This window comes from Geotrypetes seraphini, chromosome 8 (assembly GCF_902459505.1).
Source record: "Geotrypetes seraphini chromosome 8, aGeoSer1.1, whole genome shotgun sequence".
In the NCBI taxonomy this organism is placed as follows: domain Eukaryota; kingdom Metazoa; phylum Chordata; class Amphibia; order Gymnophiona; family Dermophiidae; genus Geotrypetes; species Geotrypetes seraphini.
The window spans coordinates 40,165,959-40,191,543 of NC_047091.1; the positions used below are offsets into that span (position 1 = coordinate 40,165,959).

A 25,585-nucleotide genomic window follows, 5' to 3' on the forward strand; every position below is an offset into this window, starting at 1 on the left:
AAGAACTCACGAAATTCGGCATCTCTCCTGGCGGTGACTGCTTGATGTAAGATGGCGGTTGTGTCCGGTGCTGGAGGAGGTGATTGCTGAAGGCGGTTGCAGACGCGACCACTGGATACTTAAGGCACAAGTCGGATATTGATTCTCCCCCTCTACAAAAAAGAGCCTAGAGGACTACACCAAAATCCTGTCTCTTGCAGTTGATACTTTAGAATCTAAATCACAATTTTGTATAAGGTTTTTCACTTTCTGCATGTTGCACTGCTTTCAGCTGTGTATAGCTAAAATTATCAGAAGCAATTCATAAACTATAACGAGTTTTACCTCATGCAAAGTTGTTATTAACTATTCTGGACCTCAAGGCAGTCAATGCAGCCCTGAAGGTTCATTTCCGCATGGAGGTGCATTCAGTTATCGCGCCAGGGGAGTTTATAGCTTCCCTGGATCTGACAGAGGCGCATCTCCACATTCCCATTTTCCCGGACCACTGGAAGTATCTGTGGTTCCATGTTCTGGAGCAAACCAAAAAAACTCTGTGGAGTGACGATGTTCCTAATTCCATCCACATAAAAGTAAATCATCCACATAAGAGCCTTAAAAGGACCTAGTCTGCTAGAGATACAGGACCCAACACGGTCCGCATTTCGACAAAAAGTCTTCTTCAGGGGTCCCTGGGGGTCCTATAAAGGTGTGTATGTGGGAAACAATTGTGTGGTGAACCGGAAGTGAGACACCGTGTTGGGTCCTGTATCCCTAGCGGACTAGGTCCTTTTAAGGCTCTTATGTGGATGATTTACTTTTATGTGGATGGAATTATTTTATGTGGATGATTTTAGTGTACCTTTGGAACTTTGATACTTTCAAATAAAGTCCATTTAGGAACATCGTCACTCCACAGAGTTTTTTTGGTTTTCTCTGGATTTTCTTCTTTGTGGATATTTTGGGGTCAATTCCTTTTGTTTTTTCCATGTTCTGGAGCAACATTTCCAGTTTGTGACACTATCCTTTGGATTGACAACAGCACCCCAGACCTTCACCAAGGTGATAGTGGCCCATCTTCGCACCCTGGGAATCTTGGTTCACCCATATCTGGAGAACTGGTTGATCACAGCTCCCTCACTGTACGAGGGGGCATCAGGCTGTCCAGAAGGTGGTACAGTTGCTGCAACACTTGGGCTGTGTGATCAACTTTCGGAGAGTCACCTCGAGTCCATTCAGGATTTGGAGCAGTGTTCTTTAACCACTGGTCCGTGGACCGGTGCCAGTCCACAGAAAATTCCTGCTGGTACAAGCAGGGCTGGTGAGATAAAGCTGCAATTTCCTGCCAGTCTACAACTTCCTGCCTCAGACAGTGGCTTTCTTCCCTCCCAGTAGCTCTCGGTACTTGCCAGCGCAGCGATTCACTTCGGCAGCCTTGGGACTTTTGCTGAATCGCAGCCCACCTCTGATGAAGCAACTTTCTCTTTCCTCAGAGGCTGTGCGACCCATTAAAGAACCCAAGACAGCCTTAGTGAATTGCTGCACTGACAAGTACGGAGAGCTGCTGGGAGGGGAGAAAGCCACTGTTGGAAGCTGGGAAGCTGTTGGACAAGGGAAAATAAAGGGACAACTGCTACTGGACCTGGAGGGAAGGAGAAGGAGGGAAAGGGAAGAGAGTTACTGCTGGACAGGGGGAGGAGGGAAGGAAAAAGGAAGGAAACAGCTGGCAGGAAGATTAGCGGAGGGGAAGGGGTCAGGGTGGAATGGAGAGATCAGATGAGGGAAAGGGGAGAGACAGGAATGAGAAAGTAGTGAGATTGATGCTGGGAAGGGGGGTCAACAGAGGGGGACAAAGATGCTAGATCTGGTATAGGAGAGATAAAAATGAAGAGAGCAGTGAAGCTGGAATGAATCATGTAAAAAAAGGGAGAGGGGCACAGAAAGAAGATGGATACCATATGGAAGGGGGAGAGGGCAGACAGTGGATGGAAGGGGCTGATGCTGGACTGAAGACAGAGAGCAGACGCTGGAAGGAACAGAGTGAAAAGAAGATGAAAGCTAAAGCCAGAGACAACAAAAAGGTAGAAAAAAAAAAGTTTTATTTCTATTTTGTGATTAGAATATATCAGATTTGAAATATATATCCTGGTGTTAGACATAACTGGGGACTGCAAAGCCCAGGCAGTGACTTAGGGTTCTCTCTGACCAGGGGACAGTTGCCCTAGTTGCACTCCTCTAACACTATTCCTGTCATTTGCGACTGCGGTACTCTGTTAGCATGATATTTCTGTGTAGCATTCTGTAATAATTTGGCTTATTCAGTTTTCTTGATAGTAGAGGGGATATATGTGAAGGGGAAGGGAGACAGGGGTTTTGTTGATCCTTGCTCTGTATTATTCGTATTTATAAAATGACAATTGTACAGAATATTGTTTCTTTTTATACTTTAATAAAATACATTAAATATAAAATCATAACTTGAGACTTGTGCGGATGGGATCAGATGGTTTGCAGGGACCAAGCTCGCAGAGACAGGGCAGAAATGGTTTTTTTTAATTTCAGTTCTAGTAGTTTACTGGTCCACAAAATAATTCTTTTATTTCCGCCAGTACATAGGTGTAAATAGGTTAAAGAACACTGATTTGGAGTATCTGGGAGTTCGATTTAACACGGGTGAGAACACAGTGGTTTCTGCCCGTGTCCCATCCAGAAAAGCTACGACAGATTATCAGACATTCTGGCCTCTCCAATCCCGAGGGTGTGGAAGTATCGCCAGGTTCCGAAGACCATAGTAGCAATGATCGATATGGTACCATGGGCTAGAGCTTGCCTGTGTCCGCTGTAGGAGTCTCTGCTTTCATGGTCCCACTCTAGATTCATGCTGGAATCCACAGTGGGACCTGTTACATGCACCCCTGCCCTGGATGACTGTGGTGCGCAACAGTCTAGCATGGTGGCTGTGTCCTCTCGCTGTCCAGGGATCTTTCACTACAGATATCGGATTGGGTGAGCCTGTTGATAGATACGAGTCTCAAGGGCTGAGGGAGAAGTGTGCATGTGTCCCGGTTCAGGGCCGGTGGGCACCCTCAAAGCACAAGTGTCGATCAATCGCTTGGAACTGCAGGTGATTCGGCTGGCCATTCTCCATTGCAAGGGTCGTCTCAATCAAGCTGTCCATGTGTTCTCGGACAATGCCTTGGCGGTGGCTTACGTCAATCAGGGCGGCACAAAGAGTCCCTCATATGGAGGCTCAGCTGCTTTTTTGGTGGGCAGAGAGGCACCTTGTGGCACTGTCTGCGGCACACGGGCATGAGTGGACTCTGTCATCAGACTCTGGACCCTGGAGAGAAGTCTCTCAAAGAACATTCAATTGCAGAGTGGATCATTAGGGGTTCCCCACGTTCGATCTCATGGCGACTGCAGCAAACAAGAAGGCCGATCAGTTCTTCAGTTGTTGTCGAGAGGCTGGCAGCAAAGGCCTAGATGCTCTGGTTCAACTCTGGCCCCGGGAGGGTCTTCTTTATGTCTTCCCTCCATGGATCATGATAGTGTCTGTTGAGACGGATAGTGGATCACGAGGGGCCGGTGATTCTTGTGGCTCCCAATTGGCCAAGGCAGCTGTGACATGCCGACCAGGTTCAGCTTCAGCAGGGTCGGGGGCTACAGTTACTTTGCCATTCTCGACTCCTCAAGCAGTGTCCAATTGCGATGCAGGATCTGGACCACTTTGGTCTTGCTCTCGAACACGTGGCCTTTACTGGTCAGGGCTATTCTTCACTGGCGATTGCCACGTTGCTTTACAGTAAATGGAAGTCCACGGTGGTAGCCTATGGTCTTCCTTGTGGCTATTACTTCAGCCCGGATGGTTTCAGAGCTTCAGGCTCTTTCCTGCAGGGATCCCTTTCTGCATATACAAAAAACAAAGTGCAGACTCCTATGTACCAGATGCAGGCAATGTTTATTATACCAAATTTGGAAAAGGTCATAAACGGACAAAAACTGGAAAAAGCACAAGCAACATCAACGCAGGTGCCATAAGGCGGTATTTGGGGCCAAAAGGGACTATGAGGAAAAAATTGCCAATGAGGCAAAAAACTTCACGCTGTTCTTTCAATACATTAAGGGGAACGAAACGACCCACGAAAGAAGCGGTGGAGCCGTTGGACGACCATGGAATAAAGGAAGTGCTAAAATAGGACAAAGCCATCGCCAACAAACTGAACACGTTTTTTGCGTCTGTGTTAACAGAACAGGATATAGGAACATACCGGAAGCTGACAGGCTATACCTAGGAAACGAAGACAGGAAACTGACTGGGTTGACCATCAGTCTAGAAGAGGTATGCAGGCAGATTGACAGGCTTAAAAATGACAAATCCCCTGGACCGGATAGCATCCATCTGAGGGTAATCAAGGAACTGAAAGGGGTTATAACTGAACTGCTTCAACTAATAACCAATCTGTCGATCAAATCGGGAAGGATTTTGTAAGACTGGAAAGTGGCGAATGTTACACCGATATTCAAGAAAGGCTCGAGGGGAGATCCGGAAAACTACAGGCCGGTGAGTCTGACCTCGGTACCGGGAAATATGGTAGATTTTCTGATAAAGGATCGCATCGTTGACCACCTTGACGGACACAATCTGATCAGGACCAGCCAACACGGCTTCAGCAAAGGAAGATCTTCCTTGACAAACTTGCTGCACTTCTTCGAGGGAGTTAACAGGAAGATAGACAAAGGTGACCCAATCGACATTGTGTATCTGGATTTTCAGAAGGCGTATGTCAAGCTCCCACATGAACGACTACTTCGAAAAATTGCGAGCCATGGGATTCAGGGTGAAATACTCTGGATCAAAAACTGGTTGGTGGATAGAAAACAGAGAGTGGGGTAAATGGATAATACTCAGACTGGAAAAGCATCACCAGTGGAGTGCAGCAGGGTTCAGTGCTTGGGCCTGTGCTCTTCAACATATTTATAAACGACCTGGAAATTGGAATGACAAGCAAGGTGATTAAATTTGCAGACGATACGAAGTTATTTTATTTATTTATTCATTCAATTTTCTATACCGTTTTCCCAGGGGAGCTCAGAATAGTTTTACATGCATTTATTCAGGTACTCAAGCAGTTTTCCCTGTCTGTCCTGGTGGGCTCACAATCTATCTAATGTACCTGGGGCAATGGGGGGATTAAGTGATTTGCCCAGGGTCACAAGGAGCAGCGTTGGTTTGAACCCACACTACTCTCAGAGTAGTGAAGATGCAGGAGGATTGCGAAGACCTGCAACAGGACATAAACATGCTCGAGAAATGGGCCACGACATGGCAAATGAAGTTTTACGCAGATAAGTGTAAGGTGATGCATGTCAGTAACAAAAATCTTGTACACGAATATAGCATGTCTGGTGCAGTACTCTGAGAGACCCCCAGGAAAAAGACTTGGGAGTACTGATCGACAAGTCGATGAAGCTGTCTGTGTAATGCGCGGCGGCGAAAAGGGCGAACAGAATGCTTGGAATGATTAAGAAGGGGATCACAAACAGATCGGAGAAGGTTATCATGCCACTGTACCAGGCCATGGTGCGACCCCACCTGGAATACTGCATCCAGCACTGGTCGCCGTACTTGAAAAAGGATACGGTACTACTCGAAAGGGTCCAGAGAAGAGCGACTAAAATGGTTAAGGGGCTGGAGGAGTTGTACAATGAGAGGTAAGAGAAACTGAGCCTCTTCTCTCTTGAAAAGAGGAGACAGAAGGGACATGATTGATACATTCAAGACAATGAAGGGAATAGACTTAGTAGATAAAGACAGGTTGTTCACCCTCTCAAAGGTAGGGAGAATGAGAGGGCACTCTAAAGTTAAAAGGGGATAGATTCCACACAAACGTAAGGAAGTTCTTTTTCACCCAGAGTGTGGTGGAAAACTGGAACTTTTCCGGAAACTGTCGTAGGGGAAAACACCCTCCAGGGATTCAAGACAAAGTTAGACAACACAGGTAAGGCTAGACTCAGTTAGGGCTCAGGTCCTTGACCTAGGGGCCACCATGGGAGCGGACTGCTGGGCATGATGGACAGGTTTTCAATGTATGATAACCTGTATTATTCTTGCTGGAGAATAGTTTCTGTCTATCTCTCCAGATGTTCCTGGCTGCTTTAAGACTGACAGCTGTGGACAGGAGCATGCTCAGTGATGAGGTATGAGAGAGAAGGGGTAACAGTCTCTAAAGTTTTGAGCTTTCTACAGATCTCTAGTGGGACGAGGAAAATAACCCACTTGTTCCGGAATAAATTGAGGATTTACAAGAAAGAAGATTAGCAAAGGTAAGAACCTAATCTTTCAATGGCTAAGTAGGCCAGTGACACTAACTTGAAAGCTTTAAATGTAGTAATAACATTTTTATAGATAACTTTGCAGATTTTATTCTTTGACCCGAGTAATTGCTAGAGACTTTTCTAGTAGCTGAGGAACTGGGTCAGGGACCAGTAAAGTGTGCTGCTATGGTGAGAGACAATAAGGTATACAGTACAGTGGCCCTGTAGGAGCAGACCATATAAGGACATTAGTCTATAAATGTAACAAGTTATATTGCCTTTCCCCCACCCCTACCTCCACCTGTGAATAAACAGGAGACCTGCCCTAACAGCTTTAACAAACATCAGCAACTGCTGCATTACAAACGTGCAAGGGAAATAATTGATGTTATGGAAGGCAAGTCTCATACATTTTAATAGTTATTAGGCAAAGGAATGAGTTAACTGGTAGCAAATTTGCCCAATGGGGTTAATCCAGTCCTAGGTTTGCTCCACTGCATGTAGGGTCTTGCTTTTTAGATAATTGGAAATTATAATCACAAGTCCCTGCATGCAGTGGAGCAAACCTTGAATTGGATTAATCTTGTTGGGCAAGTCTGGAGCCAATTTGTGATGGCAGTGTAAACAGTGGGATAGGCTACAATGACAATTTGATACTCACGGCCTAGTACAGTGGTGGGCAACCAAGGTCCAATGGTCACAATATGTATGAGATTGTGTACAGTGGAAACAGTACATGCAAATCAGATAGATCTCGTGCATATTCACTGGAGAAATTGTGAAGACTCAACTGGATTGTGGCCCAGAATGTTTGCCTGCCCCTAGTCTAGCACCTTCCCTCTCCCAAACCTTCAGCATAACGTCGCATTACAGGCAACCTAATTGGAAACTTACCTGCGTTAAAGACAGCATCTCTGGCTTTACTGTAAGAGAAAAGACAACCCAACACAAACATAGTAAATAAAAGAAATAAAGAAAGATCTAGCATACCCCATCTACCCAGTAAGGCAATTACATGCAGATTACATCCCCTCCCCAACCTTTGCCTTTAATTGTGAAAGTCATTTGTGTTTTGCTTTGAATAGAAATACTCCATACCTATTTCTTCTTGCTATAAAAGTGATCTTCTGTCTATTCCACACCTTTTTGAATTTTTCACCATCTTTGTTCCCACCACCTCAACTACCAAGGCATTTCAGGCATCCACCACCCTTTTCTGACGTTGCTCTTAAGTTTATATTTATTTGGTTTTATATCCCCCATTTTCCCAGGGGAGCTCAGAACAGCTTACACATTTACATACATATTAATATGTTTTTATACAGGGTGTTGGCAAACATGGTGTGGCAGGACATTGTCCGATAGAGAAGGAAAAACAGTTAAAGCATGGTAAAACATAACACAGTATAGTGAGACATAGCACAATGAGCATTGTATGAGAAAACATAGCATGGCAAACATAGCATTGTATTTCAAGCGTATAGCATGGCAAACAGAGCATGGGAGATATAGTATATAACCTTGCAGCTTAGCTCTAAGTCCTCTGATTCTACCATTTTCTCATGTTTGGAAAAAGTTCCATCTGTTCATTAATACTTTTTCAATTATTTAAACATTCTGCATGCACTCCTGTGACTCTTCTCTAGCATACACCATCAATCCACAACGGCATATAATAAACTTAAAAGTGCCTAATTTCTGAGCAATCTTTTTTTCAGATAATACATTTCTACTTAGAAATGTAGAATCTGAAAAAAAGTTTGCTTAGAAATTAGGCACTTTGAAGTTTATTATATGCCGTTGTGGATTGATGGTGTATATTACATAGACAACGTCATAAACAACATTGGGCTATTTCAATACATCTTCTCTAGCATATATATACTCAAATCTTCAAGTCTTATACGTTCTCTAACATAGGCCCCATAACCACTTTATTAAGAGCTCCTTTTACAAAGGTGTGCTAGAGTTTTTAGCGCACGCACAAAATTACCGCATTGGTAGCCGAAAATCTACCGCCTCCTAAAAAGGAGGCGGTGGTGGCTAGTGTGCTCAGGAATTTAACGCACGCAATAGCGCACCTTTGTAAAAGGAGCCCCAAGTGTACTATGCACTGCTTCACATGGCCTCAATCTGGACAAAGTATTCCCAATGAAGCCTCACCAATGCCCTGCAGAAGGGAACATAAAGCTTTAAAGTGCTCAGTGCTTCAAACATAATATGAATGCAGCTACTCTAAATCCTGGTTTATTATTGTTAATACATTGTCTATGTATAATGTAATTAAATGGACCTTGTTGGCGATTCATTTCAAATTGAGTGACCTCAAAGCTCATGACTTGTCAATCTCATCGAACTGTATAACTTACTTTATTCAAAAATATGTAGAAATAAAAAAGTAAAACAAAACAAAAATAATCCAAGTGACACCTTTTTTATTGGACCAACTAAAGCATGTTAGATTAGCTTAAAGCTGATATAACTATGTTCTACAGTACACATTATTTTTTTTAAGAGCAGACTAACACTGCTGCCATACCATTTTATTAAAAAAATAGTTGTTTTTAATATATTTCTAAAAATGCCAGAAAAGCAACACATTTCCTTTTTTTTTTTTTAAAGTTAAATAAATTTTTATTGAGTATTTTGAAAAATACAAGGAGCAATTCAAATACATAAGAATAAGATAACGTTTTGTATATATATATATGATCTATAAATATAAAATTAATTATAAAGGACCATAGTATTAAGAAAAGCTCAGAGTAATGGAGTTGTTTGTGAAGACTGTATGAGAAAAAGATGAAAGAAGACAGAGTAAAAATAAAAAGAGAAAGGAAAGAAAGAGGAAAGGTGGAGAAAAGGAAGGGAAGACAGGAGTGTCTACAAAGCAGAGCGTACATATGAATCTAAAAATGACCAGGGTGATTTCTTGCTTTTTAAATTCATGGAGATTCGGAGTACGATTTTACTCTCATATGCATATGATTCAAGTCTATGATACATACATAGTGAGTTCCACCAAAACGTATAATCTAATAACGAAAATGATTTCCAATTTTTCAGAATGTGCATGAGAGCAGTCACAATCATGGTATCAATGAGTTTAGGAGGACATTTTGATTGTGCGAAGCAGGGATGTTGAGATCAAAGGATTATAATGTCCATAGAAATTTCTTCTGAGCAGTTAGTGATAGATTGTATGGTATTCCAAATTTGGGTCCAAAAAGAGCAGACTAAAGTACAATGAAAAAACATATGATCAAGAGTTCCCTCCTCTTTCAAGCAGTTCCAGCAAATAGAGTCAAGTTTTAAGTTGGCTTTCCACATGCGAAATGGGGTCCATATTGCATTCCACATAATAAAGAACATTGATTGTGAAACTCTAGAAGATAGAAGTGGGCGGTTTGTTGAAGACCAAAAGAGTTCCCAATCAATGTCAGATAGCGGAATGGTGAGTGTATTATCCCAGTGTTTCATAGATTGATATGAAAAAGTGAATAAATGATCTCTCAGAATATTATAGAAAAAAGATATAGCTTTTCCTTTTGATAGAGACCATAAAGACCAATGGTAGATAGTGTTTTTGGAAGACATGAAGTCATACCGTATATGCACAGAAGACAGCACTTCAATAAGTGAGATCCACTGTGAATAGGAAGAGGAAGGCAACAGGTATTTGGAGCAGAGTATATCAAAAGGAATTGACGTAGTGAGAGTAGACAATTTTTGAGCAAACCATATACCTGCTCGCTGCCACCGTTTCCATGAAAGGGATTTGCCATGGTTTTGGATTTTGGGATTATTCCAAAGAGACATGAGTGGGCTTACACTAATTGAGATCTCAGCTATATTATCTAAATGATGGAGCATGCTGCGTTGAATTTAACAGAGAATACTTTCTCAAATGTCTAGGTATTGATATCGTTAGTAAGCAGGAGATGTGTAGAGGTTTGCATAGAAAACACTCCATTTCAAACCAAGTAGGAGGGTCTTGAGAAAAGGAGTCATTAACCCAGTAGGCTCCATATTTAGCTAATGAAGCAATATAATAATGATAGGAATCCGGGAAGTTAAGACCACCGTTAATTTTAGAGGCCTTCAGCTTGGCTAGAGCAATTCGAGGTTTTTTCTTGTTCCATATAAATTCAGATAGCTTCCTATTTAGCCAATGGAAAAATGATTTCTGGCATAAAAGAGGAAGCATAGAGAGAATGTAATTAATTTGAGGTGCTAGGGTCATTTTGATGGATGCTATCCTACCCCAGTGATTCCCAACCCTGTCCTGGAGGAACACCAGGCCAATCGGGTTTTCAGGCTAGCCCTAATGAATATGCATGAGAGAGATTTGCATATGATGGAAGTGATAGGCATGCAAATTTGCTTCATGCATATTCATTAGGGCTAGCCTGAAAACCCAATTGGCCTGGTGTTCCTCCAGGACAGGGTTGGGAACCACTGTCCTACCCCACCAAGACAAATAAAGTGGAGACCACCGAGATGTAGTGTTAAGAATTAAATTTTTGATTTTAGATATATTAAGATCTTGAGCGAGGACCGGATCCTTGTGTATTAAAATCCCCAAGTATTTCACAGCTTCATTAGACCATGTGAATGGAAAGTTAGCCAAATCTGATTGAAGAATGTTATTATTCAGAGGAAAGATTTCTGATTTCTCCCAATTGACAGAATATCCGGAAAATCGGGAGTATTGTTTGATGATATGTATAAGATGAGGAAGAGAAGATTGAGGGTTCCTAAGAAAAATTAAGACATCATCAGCATAGGCTGCTAAATTAAAGTTTCGATCAGAGGAGGGAATACCGTTAATTAAGGGGTTTTGTCGAATAGCAGAGAGAAGAGGCTCCAACACTAAATTGAACAGTAGTGGTGAGAGAGGACATCCCTGTCTAGTGCCTCTGTGAAGGGGAAATTTATTGGATAGAGAATTGTTAATTAGAATACGAGCGGTGGGACAGTGATATAATGTTTCTATCCATTTCGTGAAAAATGAGCCAAAGTTATACCATTTCAAGACACAGAAAAGAAAAGGCCACTCCACTCGATCAAAGGCTTTTTCAGCGTCTATAGCTAGGCCTATTATTGGGTCTGTCAAAGTTTTAGCGTGAGCATTAATATGGTGAAAGAGGCGCAGGTTATCTCCTATATATCTTTGTTTGATAAACCCTGTTTGATCCTTATGTATAAGATGTGGAATCACTTTGGTAAGTCTTAATGCAAGTAATTTTGCCATTATTTTGTAATCTAAATTAAGGAGAGAGATAGGACGGAAGTTTTTGACCAAAGTGGCGTCTCTGTCAGGCTTAGGAATTACTACAATGGTGGCTTCAGTGAAATTAAATTGTTTATCTGGAGTGGAATGGAGGAAATCATAGTATGTAAGGAGATGAGGAGCTAAAATGTTTTGGAATTGTTTAAAAAATTCATTAGTGAAACCGTCCGGACCAGGAGCTTTCCCAGTCGGTAGGGAAGATATGGCAGCTTCTATTTCTGTTATGGTTATCGGAGAATCTAGTTCCAATTTAAGAGAGTCCGATATGGTCGGATGAGATAAGGAGGAAAGAAAGGAGTCTATATTTGATTCAGAAGCCGCAAATTCAGATTGGTATAATGAAGCATAAAAATTTTCAAATTGAGAAGAAATTAAAGATCTGGTTTTGACTAATTGTCCTAATGAATTTTGGATAGATGTGATATGTAATCTTTTGGATTTAATTTTAAGGTATCTGGCCAAAGGGCGACCCATAAGATTATCTCCCATATAATGGCCAGATTTGGAGATGAAGATATCCCGTCTGGCTGTGCATGAAACTAAGGTATTATATTCATATTTAAGTTTTTGGATATTTTGGAGAATATTTGGGTCATATAAGTGATTAGACATATGTTGTATTTCTAATGTTTTAATAGAGTTTTCTAATTCTTTTTCCTTTATCATGAACTGTTTTTTTTTCCAAGAGGCAATTTTTATCAATTCACCTCTAAGGGTTGCTTTGTAAGCTTCCCAGACTAAGGAAGGACAAACTTCAGGATCTTTAGAGTTATTTTCAAAAAATTCTACTGTGAACGAATTAATTTTTTCAACAGTTTCTTCATCTAAAAGTAGGGCGTTGTTCAGTCTCCAAGAAGGAGATTCTTTACATGGAGCCGAGATAGAAATATATAAAGAAATGGCAGCATGATCCGTAAGAGAGATTGGATGTATAATAGCATTGGTAAGATCCTGAATGAGAGAAGAGGATATGAGAAAGAAATCAATTCTCGAGTAAGTATTGTGTGGTGGTGAAAAATGTGAGTATTCTCTACCTTTCGGGTGAAGTAATCGCCAAGGATCTACAAGTGAGAAGGCATCATTTAGAGCCTGGAGAGCTGTGAAAGACTTGGATTTGGAAGGTTTACAAGAAGAAGATCTATCAATATACAAGTCTTGGATTTGATTAAAGTCCCCTCCCAATATTAGAGAACAAGAACCAAATTCAATTAGCGCTAGCTGAATATCTCTAAAAAAATCCGGGTGATCTTTAACCGGGCCATATATATTAAGAAGAACAAAATCCACTGAGTGCAACGCAGCATGTACCAGACACCATCTTCCCTCCGTGTCTGTTTTAATTGAATGAATAATGGGAGCGAGTTTATCTTTAAGAAATATTGAAACACCATTTTTCTTTTGATGAGTTGCAGAGGAGTATAAATGAGCGGAATATCCCTTTAGTTGGAATTTCGTAGCAGCAGCGGGTGGAAGGTGGGTTTCTTGTAAGAAAATTATATCTGGATGTTTGTTGAACACATAATTAGATATCTTTTTTCTTTTAATGGGATGATTCAGCCATAATATATGATATGCATTGGTGAAATATAAAGTACGGTATATCCCCTTGGTCAAGAAAAAATAGCTGATATATTTGTAAAGTTAGGTAGACACTCCTGTCTAAGAAGAAAAATAGAAAGAGCATTAAAATAAGAAAGAAGAAATCAGTATTATCAGCATAATATATGGTTAGAAAAGAAGTAAACCATAATATTATGCATATCTTAAAATATTTTAAGGGTGCTCCTATGAGCACAGAAGAATAACACATGTGAAGCAATTAACAAAATCCACACCTAATCAGTAATATAAAATGTGAGATTAGTGTGCTTAACTTAGTAGACTATACAAAGTATGTATTTCATTACATAGTACAGTGAGATAAGAGCTTATTGGCACAATCTGAAATATCAAAACTGGAATTGATTTGATCAGACAGAGACCTCAAAGAAAACTGCACGACTGATGACAAGTAGAGTTAAATCGTTGGGGTATTATTGATCATAGTCTCAGACATAGAGTCTATAAATAGTTGTGCGGCTACTTTGTCTGTGAAGGTATGTGGTTTCCCATCTCTCCATATGCGTAAAGATGCCGGGTACACAAGTGCGAACCTCACTCCCCGACGATGAAGCGTGGAACAAAGTGGCACCATTGCCTTGCGAAGGGTGGATACATGTAAGGAGTAGTCATTAAATAATAGTAATTTTTGACCTTCATAGTCAAGTCGACCATGTTTCCGAAAGGCTTGCATGATGAGTTCTTTGTCTTTCCAGTTAATATATCTAGCAATTACTGTTCGCGAGCGGTTGTTATCCTCCATACGTTGGCCTAAGCGGTGTGCCCGCTCGCATAGAAAACCAGTCACAGGGGTCACCAGGCCAAGTTGTTTTGGGAGCCAAATCTGAAAAAAATGGTATAGATCTTGATCAACACGGAGATTAGGTAGCCCCACAACTCGTAGATTATTGCGGCGTTGACGATTTTCTTGGTCATCCAAACGTGTTGTCAATGTTGCCACTTGATTTTGCAAGGCAATCACATTTTCGCGATCTTGCAATGTTGCATCTTCATTTTCAGACACCCTTTGCTCCACTGCTGCAATACGCCCAGCATGTGCTTCAAAACGATCGTTAATACAGTCTACAGCCAACTGTAATTTAAGAAATTTATCTTCTAGGGCTGCAGTGACCATTTTTGAAATTTCTTGGGCCCAATCACCCCATTGTGCCGAGGTTAGAGTTGGAGTCGGTGACGTCGCCATTTTAAGCACTGAGCAGGATGATTTATGTTTAGGTGTTTTCGCCGATCTTACCGGCATTCCTATCTGATGCGTACTTTAAAACTGCTACACATATACGAGAAAGCTCTGTAGGTGAGTCAGAAATAGTTTGAATAAGATTTATTCTTAGGCACACTCTCTTCTACCCACAGCCGCAAATATACCTGTGATATACAGGTTCAAAGGAATGCAGCAAGCTCCCTGCAGGGGAGAGAGATCTCTGGTAACCAAGGCTGGTTCAAAGTCACTCAAGTGAAGCAAATCCAAATGAGATCATGTTGTGATGTTGAGCACATCTGAAAATGAGTTCATACTTCTGAGCAGCTCCAATAACTCCTGTATTTGAAGGGATGTTCGTGATCTCAGGTTTCTTACTGTTGAACAGCGCTGGAGAAATTTTCTTTCCCTTTTTTTTTCCTTTTTATTTGTGCCGGTTTTTTTTTTTTGTATTGTTATTTTTTTTAATTTGTGTCGGTTTCGCCGGAGTTTAAAATTCCAGGAGGCATGAAGGTGAAGGTCTCACATCTCTGGCACACTTACGATTCCGCCATGGCATAAGACATGAACAAAACGTTCATCCGAGACATCAGGAGTCTGGAGATCTCAGGCCTCTTACTGCTGAGCAGCGCTGGAGAAGTTTTCTTTTCCTTTTTTGTTCTTTTTAGTTTGTGCCGATTTTTTTTTATTTTGTGCCGGTTTCGCTGGGATTTAAGCGAAGGTCCCGTACAACTGGCGCATTTGCGACCTCGGCATGACCCAGGATATGAGCGACACCTTCATCCGGGACATCGGGTGTCTGGGTTACTCGTCTGAGATGAGTTGAGGGTTCTGGCAGCAAAAATATAATAGACTGTGTAAAAAAAAACAAATATAAAAGCACAGTTTTATTTGAATTAGGCGTGTGCAAGAGGAGCCGTTACGCCATCTGTGTGTTTTCCGTGGCGATCAGGCCACGCCCCCCTAGAGCCGACTACTTCTTAAAATTAACTCGCAGTCCAACCGCCGCAGTCAGCACTAAGCCTCTTCTGAATCATCTGATATCAGCCGGCTGCTTCTTCAAGATAACTCACAGTCCAACTGCCACTGTCAGCACTAAGCCTCTTCTGATCTGTCTTTACTATTCAAATTTAACAAGCAAAGTCACACCTTCAGATGATCATTGGAAGTATTCACATCGAGTTCTCATTCACAGAGCTTGGCACTGGAAGAAATACCACCGAAGATGTAATGGACTGTCTTAAAAAAGAACTTTTTATGATAGTCTTACACAGAGCTTAAGCTGATGCTGCCATCTTGCAGAGTTCTAGAACCCTCATATTTCCAATAGAGGCATTCACTGTAACAGACCAGGACCCCCAAAGCTGACATGGGCCATGTTTTGAAAGGGCTGCTTCAAAGGCTGGTCCTAATATTCTGTATAAGTAGCATCTCTCAGACTTATTTGAAGCATTGAGCATTTAAAGCTTTGAATTCTTTCTTGCTCTCGCTATAATTGTACAGCATAAGTTATATTTGATGAGGATACCGCCCTATCTCACTTCTCAATGTAAACATAAAAATTTTGGTCAAAATATTGGCAGATCGTCTTTCCCACCTTCTCCCTAGGTTAATTGTGCCAGAACAGGTAGGCCTTGTGAGGGGCAGGCAGGCAGTACAGAATGTCCGCAAGTGTTACTGACTATGGTTCATGCCCAATCGTATGACATACCTTGCTAGTCAGTTTATATGCGGCACGTGCTTTCGATCAAGTGGATTGGACTTATTTGTTTGGTGTGTTGGATTCTATGGGGGTGACTGGCTGGTATGCTCTAGCATTGAGGACTATGTACATGGCTCAAGAAACTCGTCTATTAGTTAATTACATGATCACGGACTCTTTCCCGATAGGGCGGGGAACTAGACAGGGATGTCCTCTGTCCCCACTCCTCTTTCTTTTGTATTTGGAGATTTTTTTACGAACTATATCAGGAGATCCTGCTATAACAGGATTGACATTTGCAGAACATACTGTCAAGGTGTTGGCCTTTGTCAATGATTTACTCTTTACTTTGACCCGGCCAAGTCATTCGATCACTATCTCTTACAATCCCTTGACAAATTTTGGTTTTATTCAGGGTTTTCGTTGAACTGTACTAAGTCCAAGGCCTTAGCTGTCCCCTTTACTATACAAGGGACATGAGAGGGGGATTTTCCATTTTCATGAGCCCCAATATCAATAAAATATTTGGGAGTTTGGTTACCTCGTGATATTAAGACTTTATATGCCTGCAATGTTGGCCTGTTATTGGGAGGACACATTGAAAAAGCTTACTATTTGGGCAGTTTTCCATTGTCCGTAGCGGGACAGATAGCCCTATATAATATGGCACTTTTTCCACAATAGTTATATAAATTTCAGATTTTGCCCATTTTGTTATCTCACATACATCGTGTCCAACTTAGAAGGCTCCAACGCTATGTTTGGGGGGGGGGGGACAAAACACCATGAATGACGTTTGATAGGGTTTGTCTTCCTGGGGAAAGGGGGGGTATTCGATGGCATGCTAGATGAGGCACATTAATGACTGGTTAGAGGGACGTCCTATTCTTCTGCTACTCAGTTGGAATTATCATTGCTATCCCCTTATCATATCAGTTCTTTATTGGATGTACCAACCCCGGCTCTCCGATCCATGGTGGCAAGACGGGCCTGACAGTGGCTTTGTTGTTGTCTAAAATTGTCATCTGTGATATTTTCATATCTCCCAATCCAGGGAAACTGATTTTCAGCCAGGACTTCAGTGTTTGTGTCTTTTAAGAGGTGGGCACACTACGGATTACAATATCTTTTTCAATTGTATACAGAAGAGACATTTTGCCTCTTTTGCTTTTCTACAGCGTGCATATGGATTACCAGAGATGGATACTTTTGCGTACTACCAAGTATGCCATTATGTACAATCATTACCTGCTTGTTCGTTAACGGAGGACTGCCGCGAGTCCATATCAGAGATGTTTAGTCACTCAGCTCAACAATGGATTCCTCTACGATTCCATCATGTGGGATTAAGAGATTGTCAGCCAGGGATTAATTTTAAAATACTAGCTGCATTGTGAGCAGAGGATCTTCAAAGTACTCTTTCTGCTCAACAAATACAGCAAGTAGTAGAAAATTTGATGAAGGTTTCTTCTGTTACACATTGGGAACTACAATTTAAGATTATTCTACGTCTGTATATCTCGCCTATGCGAGCATTCCGGATGGGTATCACTCGCTGCCATGATTGTCCCAAATGTGCTCAAGCTCACGCTTCTTTGAGTTATATGCTTTGGACCTGTTCCTACTGTAGGGGTGTTTCCTTATTTGCACCTGAAGATTAGGCCTCTCTGACATCATCAAGCCTGAACCATTGTTTGCAAGAAATCATTCCAGCCTAAACCTAGTAAGAAGAGAAAGAAGAATACATCTTTGCTGTTTCTGCCTGATGCATTCTGGGTATGTACCAGAATTGTATTCTAGTCAAGGACATCCAGCTATGCCTCCATGCTTAGCCTGTGTGAATCTTGGGGGAGGAATTGCTCTTATACTTCTTATCTAACGAAGGCGCCTCTGTCTCACAGCCTGTACGAGACTCTATACAGAAAGGCTATTCATCTAAGTTCTGTTTCTGGATTGGTCATCTGACGAGATCCAAGTGAAATGTGCTAATTATAATTATTCTGTGTTGGGATGCGAGGGAGCTTATATCTTAACATTGGATTCTCTGCACATCTTATAATGAGGAGCTCTTGTTTCAGCGTCCTCTCTATTATGGAGCAGTTCAAGCCCCATAACAGAGAGGACGCTGAAACAAGCTCCTCATTTGAACCCTTGAGAAAGCCTTTATGGGCAAAACGGATCCCGTCGGGGCATACTTGACATACTGCATTAAAGGATAAGTAAAAAGATTCAACAGTCATGGTTATCTTCTTTTAATAGAAAACAGTGAACTGGAATAGTAAGCTTATTAGCTATTAGAGTTAACAGAATTGCTACCGTTTCTGGGCAGGCAGGAACTTGGACTCAAAGAAGAATATTACAAGTTTCTAGGCCTTTTTACAGTCAATTCCCAACCAGTGGGGTTGTTATTTGTTGTGGGAATTGCCAAAGGAATAGTCACCATCTTTTTTTCTGCTGGTTATGCTTCTCTCCATGCAGCCTAGCATCCTTCCACCTTTGGCCATCACCTTGCCACATCTAAGCTCACAGGTAGTGAAACAATCACCCCAAAGTAGGGCATTATCTTGTAGCAGCATTTTATAACCAGGTCTTTCCTTCAAGCATGTTCATTTAGCAGTGGGCAATGCAGGAAAAAAAAAATCACACCTATAGCTGTGCGCCGATGGCCAAGCTCATGGTTTCCACCACAAAAATTAGCAATAATATATTCTGCAATGATTCAGTAAAACTAATGAGATACAAAAATTCAAAGTGCATAGAACATACATCCTAACCAGGGAAAGGTTCTGCAGTAAAAGCAGTTTCATTGTGATCCTATCCAAAGAAAACAAGTGTCATAACACATTTGTGCATGAACTAGAATGTTGGTATGCATATAAATATTAGCTTCAGAAAAATGTCTTGCATATGAAGTTAAGGCTAATATTTTTGCACAAAATATGCACAGATGTGTGCTGGTATTTTTTCCATTTTCTTTAAACATGCAGTGAAGCTACTGGTATCTCCACATACAGCTATTATTTTCATTCCTATTTTTAAAGTTGCAGGTACAGCAGAACAAACAAATGGCAGTATATCCCAAAAACTGAATTAAGTTCTCTTGACTAACCCTTCTGTGCTGCCATGAACCTGGAAGTGATTTTTTTGTATGTATTAAAATCACAATATACCTCTGTACATGGTGAAGCAATACCTAATATCCTCATTATAACTCATTTTAATATACTGTAGAGGCGTGGCCTAGTGGTTAGGGCTGCTGCCTCAGCACACTGAAGTTGCGAGTTTGATCCTAGCCTGCACCTTGTGACTCTGGGCAAGTCATTTAACCCTCTATTGTCCCAGGTACCACAGTTAGGTTGTAAGCCTGCCGGGACAGATAGGGGAAAATACTTATAAGTACCTGATAACTATTCAATGTATTGTAAACCGCTTTGGGGTGAATCTCTTCATGAAAAGGTGATTAATATATCCCAATATATAAATAAAATAAATACTGTTTGCCCTTATGTACATAAAAGTTGACTACCATGCTTAACCCCCTTCTACATCATATACCAGTAATATGCACACAGAATGCTGGTTAATAGCACATTTCTGCTAAGGTAGGTAGCTTTTAGCATCAGCTTGAGAGATCTTAGGGTGTCAGTACAATGAAAGACATATTGCAAAGGCAGTAGTTCCCAGCCTTAGGGGAATCTGCTTGCAGACTGTAGGGGCCCAATGTACACAAAGCTGCATCTTTTGCATAGTCATCGGAAACAGCCTGAAACGACAGCAGGCGCGTCTGGAAAACAATACCTTGTTCTAGAAGCTAGAACAGATTACGGTACATAGTGCATTTTGTGAAAATTTACCATGACCAAATACTGTTCTCTTATAAAGAACCAGTATAGTAATAGTACTGGTAGCCACATGAGTGGAGTTAGAGGGGCTCAGGGGAAAGAAAATGCAGCAGGAATATTGTCACAGTCATCAGGATTAGAACTGAACCAATCCTAATGTTACCCTCATCATATCCATAAACTTGTAGTCCTTGCTTTTCTTAAGAGACCCTAGCAAAATCAGAACTGTCCAAATTACTTACAAGTAGAGCCTGTATTAATACTAGCCATTATCAATGACAAGTGTCCTAGTTTTTGACTGGAGACTTCAGCCCACTCCTGGATTATTGCAGAACCATCTTGATGCATACTTGTAATCTGCAGCACTATTTGGAATAGTAAAAGTACTACACCTACCCCAATGGCATATGATTTAAAAAAAAAAACAGGACTGGTCTAGTGTTTCCTCCAAGAAGTGTCACTTGGCAGCTCAGGAATATTGTAATGTGCAGTGTGGCATTCTTCTGTTTAAAACTCAATTTTGTACGGAGTAAAGATAAGCGTTATGCTTTATTTAGTATGCATGTTCAATATGGCGGTTCGGGACTTTTAAAGTTCTGTGATGGTCCCGATATCCACCTTTGCTGGACCCTAGAGGTTTTATTGAGCACTATAGTGGTTGGTCTGAGCAGTTCTCTATAATATTGTTTGAAGGTACTATTTGATTTTTACTTTTTGACACTTTGCACGTTGAAGGATTCTTCTGTTTAAACCGTATCCTACTGGCAGAAACCAGGCAGCCAAGAAACCCCCTCCCCAAGAGACAGGACAGTCACCGATGGGATCTTAAACCCGGCACAAACTTCCTGGAGGAAATCGGAAACAGGATTAAATAGTCCACCAGTCTACAGGAGCAGCCAGCTGACACAATGGGTGGAGGCAGCAAGAGAGAACAAAAATGAAAGGAAACAGACAGCTAGGAAAGTGCAAACTCTCCGATAGGGAGGAAAGTTCCCATTAAGAGTTTACAGCCAAATAAAGGACTTCGCCCCTACAGAAATGTCTCTTACCTGCCTGCCTTTCTCATACTGGCTGCTGGTTAGAAGAGTATGACTGACGTTTCAACAAGCGAACGCCGCCGCTGCTCTTCAGAGTGAGCCAGTGGTTTCGAGCCGCTGCTTTTTAATGGAAACAAGCAAGCACACAACCAACCGGAATCAACTTCCTGCACCCCAGAGCTGCCACGCCTTCTGGCTTTTGCTCATTTAGAGTAACTACAACTGTTTGTGCGAAGACAAAAGCAAACAGGGGAGGAGATGGAAAAGGTGCAGATCTCCTGAAACTGAAGGAAAAATAGCAGACTTGCCCCAAAACAATAAGAAAGGGGGAGGGGGGCTGCGTAATTGTGGGGAAGCAGCAGCAAAATATGACGGCTAATTCTGATTTTCTTGGGAAACCCAAAGCCTTATTAAAAACTAAAAGTCTATCCATATAATGGAGAAAAGCCAGATCTGGGTGAACCTGTTCCTTAAGTCATGGAGTCATATGGCAACTCTAAAGTTTGCCTAAGCAAGAAAAATGCTTTTGAACAAGAATTAGGGAAGCAAAGGTTCAAATCCCTCTGCTGCTTCTTGTAACTGCCAAATTATCCAGTTCCAAGAAGGACATTTTAGGCTAATCATAGTTTCAACTTTACAGTCCCAAAGCAGTATTGTACTTGAAGTCCTTGATTCTGCTTAAAACTGGTGCCCTAGATCCCAGAGTGTAACAGAATTCAGTTGTCTGAAATCAAGGACTGGCCTATAATCAGTGGCATACCTATCATATGTGACACCTGGGGCCCATCATTTTTTTGACACCCCCCCCCCCCCCCATCTGTATGAAAAACATGATTATTAGTAACAATCCACACGTCACACAAGAGTGTACCTAGGAAAAGGCAGCATCTTACATACAGCAGTGAGCAGTACATTGTAAAACTAAACAAGCCAGACTAGTACAGATCAATCCTACACAGTCAATCCTAACAGAAAGCCATGTCTTTCGAACACACAGAACACAGAAAACACCTTCGCCTAGTATGGAATATGTAATCACAAACTAACCCACTTTTACAAAACTGTAGTGTGGTTTTTAGCCACGGTGGTAACAGCTCAGATGCTCATAGAATTCTGAGCATCAGAGCTGTTACCACCATGGCCAACGCTAAAAAAAAATGCTCTACAGTTTTGTAAATGGGGAGATAGAATAAAAACACATAGACAAAGGTTAAACTGAAGCACCAAGAAGCTGGACTCTGCATACAATGCAACACCACAGAAACAGTAATGCATCTCCCCTAAAGCAAAAAAAATAAATAAATAATTAGAATTTTTTTTCTACCTTGTCTTCTCTGGTTTCTGCTTTCCTCATCTTCTTGTCACTCTCTTCCTTTCATCCACTGTCTACCCTCTCTCTGCCTAATGTCTAATATGTATATTTCACTGATTGTCCAGTTCTTCTTCTATGTGAACCGCCCGGATCTTTTGTGGGTGGGTGATATACAAGAATAAAGTTATTATTATTTTTTCTATATGGCATCTTCTCTCCTTCGATTCCCCTTCCAGAAACTTTATGCCTCCCCCTTCCATCTCTCCCTTCACCCCCATTGGTCTGGCATCCATCTTCTTCCCTTCCCTCCTCCAATGGTCTGGCCTCTCTCTCCTCTCCTTCCCTTTCCCACATCCCCATGGTCTGGCATTTCACTCTCTCCTCTCCCTTCCCCCCACTTCCATCAGCATCTGCCCCCTTTCTTTCCCTCCAACCCAATTCCATGCAGTATCCTTCCTCCTTATGTCTCTTTCCCCTTTCCCTGTACACCAATTCCATCAGCATCTGCCCCCTTTCTCTCCCTCCACACCCTTCCATACCACCCTGACCCCCTTTCTCTCCTTTCACCACCCTTCCATACCACCCTGACCCCCCTTTTTCTCCTTCCACCACCCTACTATGCTCCTTTCTCTCTATATCCCAATCAGCAAGGTCCCACGATGACTACTTCTGCTGCCTCTGCTCCGGAAGAGGTAAGTCAAGTTTCAAGTTTATTAGGTTTTTATATACCGCCTATCAGGGTTATCTAAGCGGTTTTTACAATCAGGTACTCAAACATTTTCCCTCTCTGTCCCGGTGGGCTCACAATCTATCTAACGTACCTTGATGTTGGATGTAACGTGACGTAACGTGATGTTGGATGGGGGTGGGCCAGCAGACGCAGGGAGTTGTGGCAAGGTCCCGCGATGACTGCGGCTGCTGGTCCATTCCCTTCTACGTCACTTACCTCTTCTGGAGCAGAGGCGGTAGATGCAGTCATCGCAGGACCTTCCTGCACTTCAGCGCAGCTACCGACTCTGCTCTGGAATAAGTACAGCAGCCACGCTGAGGTGCCATTTAGAGCAGCGCGGGAGGTTCCGGACCCGGCTGGCTGTTCACCCCCTTGGAGCGTGCACCCGGGGCGGACCGCCTCACCCCCCTCCCCCCCATATTGGTATGCCACTGCCTATAATCTACTACTACTAATTATTTCTATAGCACTACTAGGCATATGCAGTCCTGTACATATTATATGCAGGTACTTTCGCTGTCCATAGTGGGCTCACAATCTAAGTCTCCCTGTTGGGAGACTTCCCAGGCTGACTTCCACAGTCAGTGGTGAACCCGTAAAATCAATGCCAGGCCATATCTGGCAACCAGCATTGAATTTCCAGTCTATTTCTAGCCACTAAAAATATAACTGGCTGGCCAGTTATGTTGTAGTGGCCAAAGACAGACCTGCATAAATAGCAGGTCTAGTTGGCTGCTCAACTTAGCCATTCAGCCAATGAATATTGGTGCTAAATGGCTGTCGCTGTCGCACAACATAGCCGGTAACTGTGCTAGCCGCTAAGCGCTAATATTAAGTGACCATCTCATAGTGAATATTAATGCTTAGCTAATTAAGTGCTATTTAACCAGCTAAGAGCCATTCCTAACTGGTTAAATAGCACTGAATAATGGGCGGAATATGAGCAGGCTAAACTGAACACAGGTGGCCTTATAATTGACTTTGTTATTTCTCTCTGTACTTTAAATTCGTCCCTTTCACCATTTTCTGCTTTTCTTTGTTAACACACTCAGATGACTTGTTAGAGCCAGAAAGTATCTTGAGCTTAATCATAAAGGAATCAGGGCTTCCCAAACCTGTCCTGGGGACCCCACAGCCAGTCAGGTTTTCAGGATATCCATAATGAATATGCATGAGACTAATTTGAATAAATTGAATCTTGAATGCATACATTCAAATTGATTTCACTGGGTATTCAATTGTAGATATCCTGAAAACATGACTGGTATTGAGGTCCCCAGGGCAGGTTTGGGAAGCCCTGAATTAGATGCAGTGGTTCCTAAACCTGGCAATCAGGTTTTCAGGATATGAATAATGAGACACTGAGGGTAGCCCATCCCAAAGAGTGAGACCGAAGATCAATGATGTAGAAAACCACAGTAGGCTTTTTGTACTAAATTAGCTCAGCCTCAGTGCACAATTCAGGGAACATACCAGTCCATGGTAATGAGGCTTTTGGCTATTCAGTGAAGATGCAGAGACATGAAGAGAAGACCAAAAGCTTGCACATCATGCCAGGGCTTTAATGCTAGGTCTGATGAGGCATAAAAGGTTAGCGAGGAGCTTTTATGGTAGCATTAGTGAGGATGTTTATTCCTTTTAATGAGAGGATAATGATGCACAAACTTTTTAGAGTTTGTGGGAAGTGTGCTGTTACAAAAAGCTTAAGTGCTGGATTGTTGACAGACATGGGTCTAAACATAGGTCCGAGCAAAAAAAAAAAAATTTGTATCAGCACTCAAGTAGCATGTACACATTCACATGTTCTGGAATGTTATTGTGAGCTTAAAAATTGGTATCACAAAAATGTTATGTACAGCATGTTATTCCAGTACATGTGCAGATGTGTATACATGCAGCTCCAGATGACTTAAGCTGTGAATGCATGGTTGAGGAGATGGTGCCAGGAGGAGGGCTTCCACTTTGTGAGGAACTGGACGTCCTTCTGGGGAAAGAGCAAGCTCTACCGGCGGGACGGCCTGCACCTGAGCACAGCGGGAACTAGACTACTGGCAGCCAATGTGAGGAAGGAGATTGAGAGGGCTTTAAACTGAGGAGAGGGGGAAAGCCGACAGCTGATCTGATGTTGACGCTTCGGACAACAGTATCCAGAACAGATGCTGAACGGGCTGACTGCAGGGAGGAAGCAGAGGGACCGGAAGATCTTAGAATCAGACAGCGAGGGAAACATCAGGTAAAGGGAGCTTGCTGGGAGAAAACTAATGGGCATGGAGACACAGGGAGACTGGGTGGCACGAGAGCGAAAGCCGAGGGTAATATAGAGGTACCACAAGGCGAGGGGGATCAAACAGAGGCTCAAGGGATGATAGCCCAGGAGGGGGCCGGTAGTGCTAGAAAACCCAGAGGAAAAGCGGGGAAGTGGGGTGGCGGGGATGTGGGGAAGCTGAAAGCTAAGAGGGTAAAGGCTGAGGGCAAAGCAGAAGCACAGGGAACAGGAAAACAGCCCGAAATCCAAGGGCAAGTGGCCCAGGTAAATGCAGAGGTGGAAGAAAAACGA

The 25,585-nt window shown here is 42.1% G+C and overlaps 1 protein-coding gene across 1 annotated transcript in view; it reads right to left on the reverse strand.

Annotated features, from left to right (window-relative positions):
* EML2 (EMAP like 2) overlaps positions 1 to 21,122 on the reverse strand; it is a 209,793-nt gene extending 188,671 nt beyond the window's left edge. Inside the window, exons 1-2 of the mRNA XM_033954399.1 lie at positions 20,999 to 21,122; positions 7,189 to 7,217 (exon numbers count right to left, since the gene is read on the reverse strand). Of these exons, the coding sequence (XP_033810290.1) occupies positions 7,189 to 7,217; positions 20,999 to 21,015 (46 nt within the window). The 5' untranslated portion in view covers positions 21,016 to 21,122. The remainder of the gene's footprint in view (positions 1 to 7,188; positions 7,218 to 20,998) is intronic.
* Between the last annotated feature and the right edge of the window lie 4,463 nt (positions 21,123 to 25,585).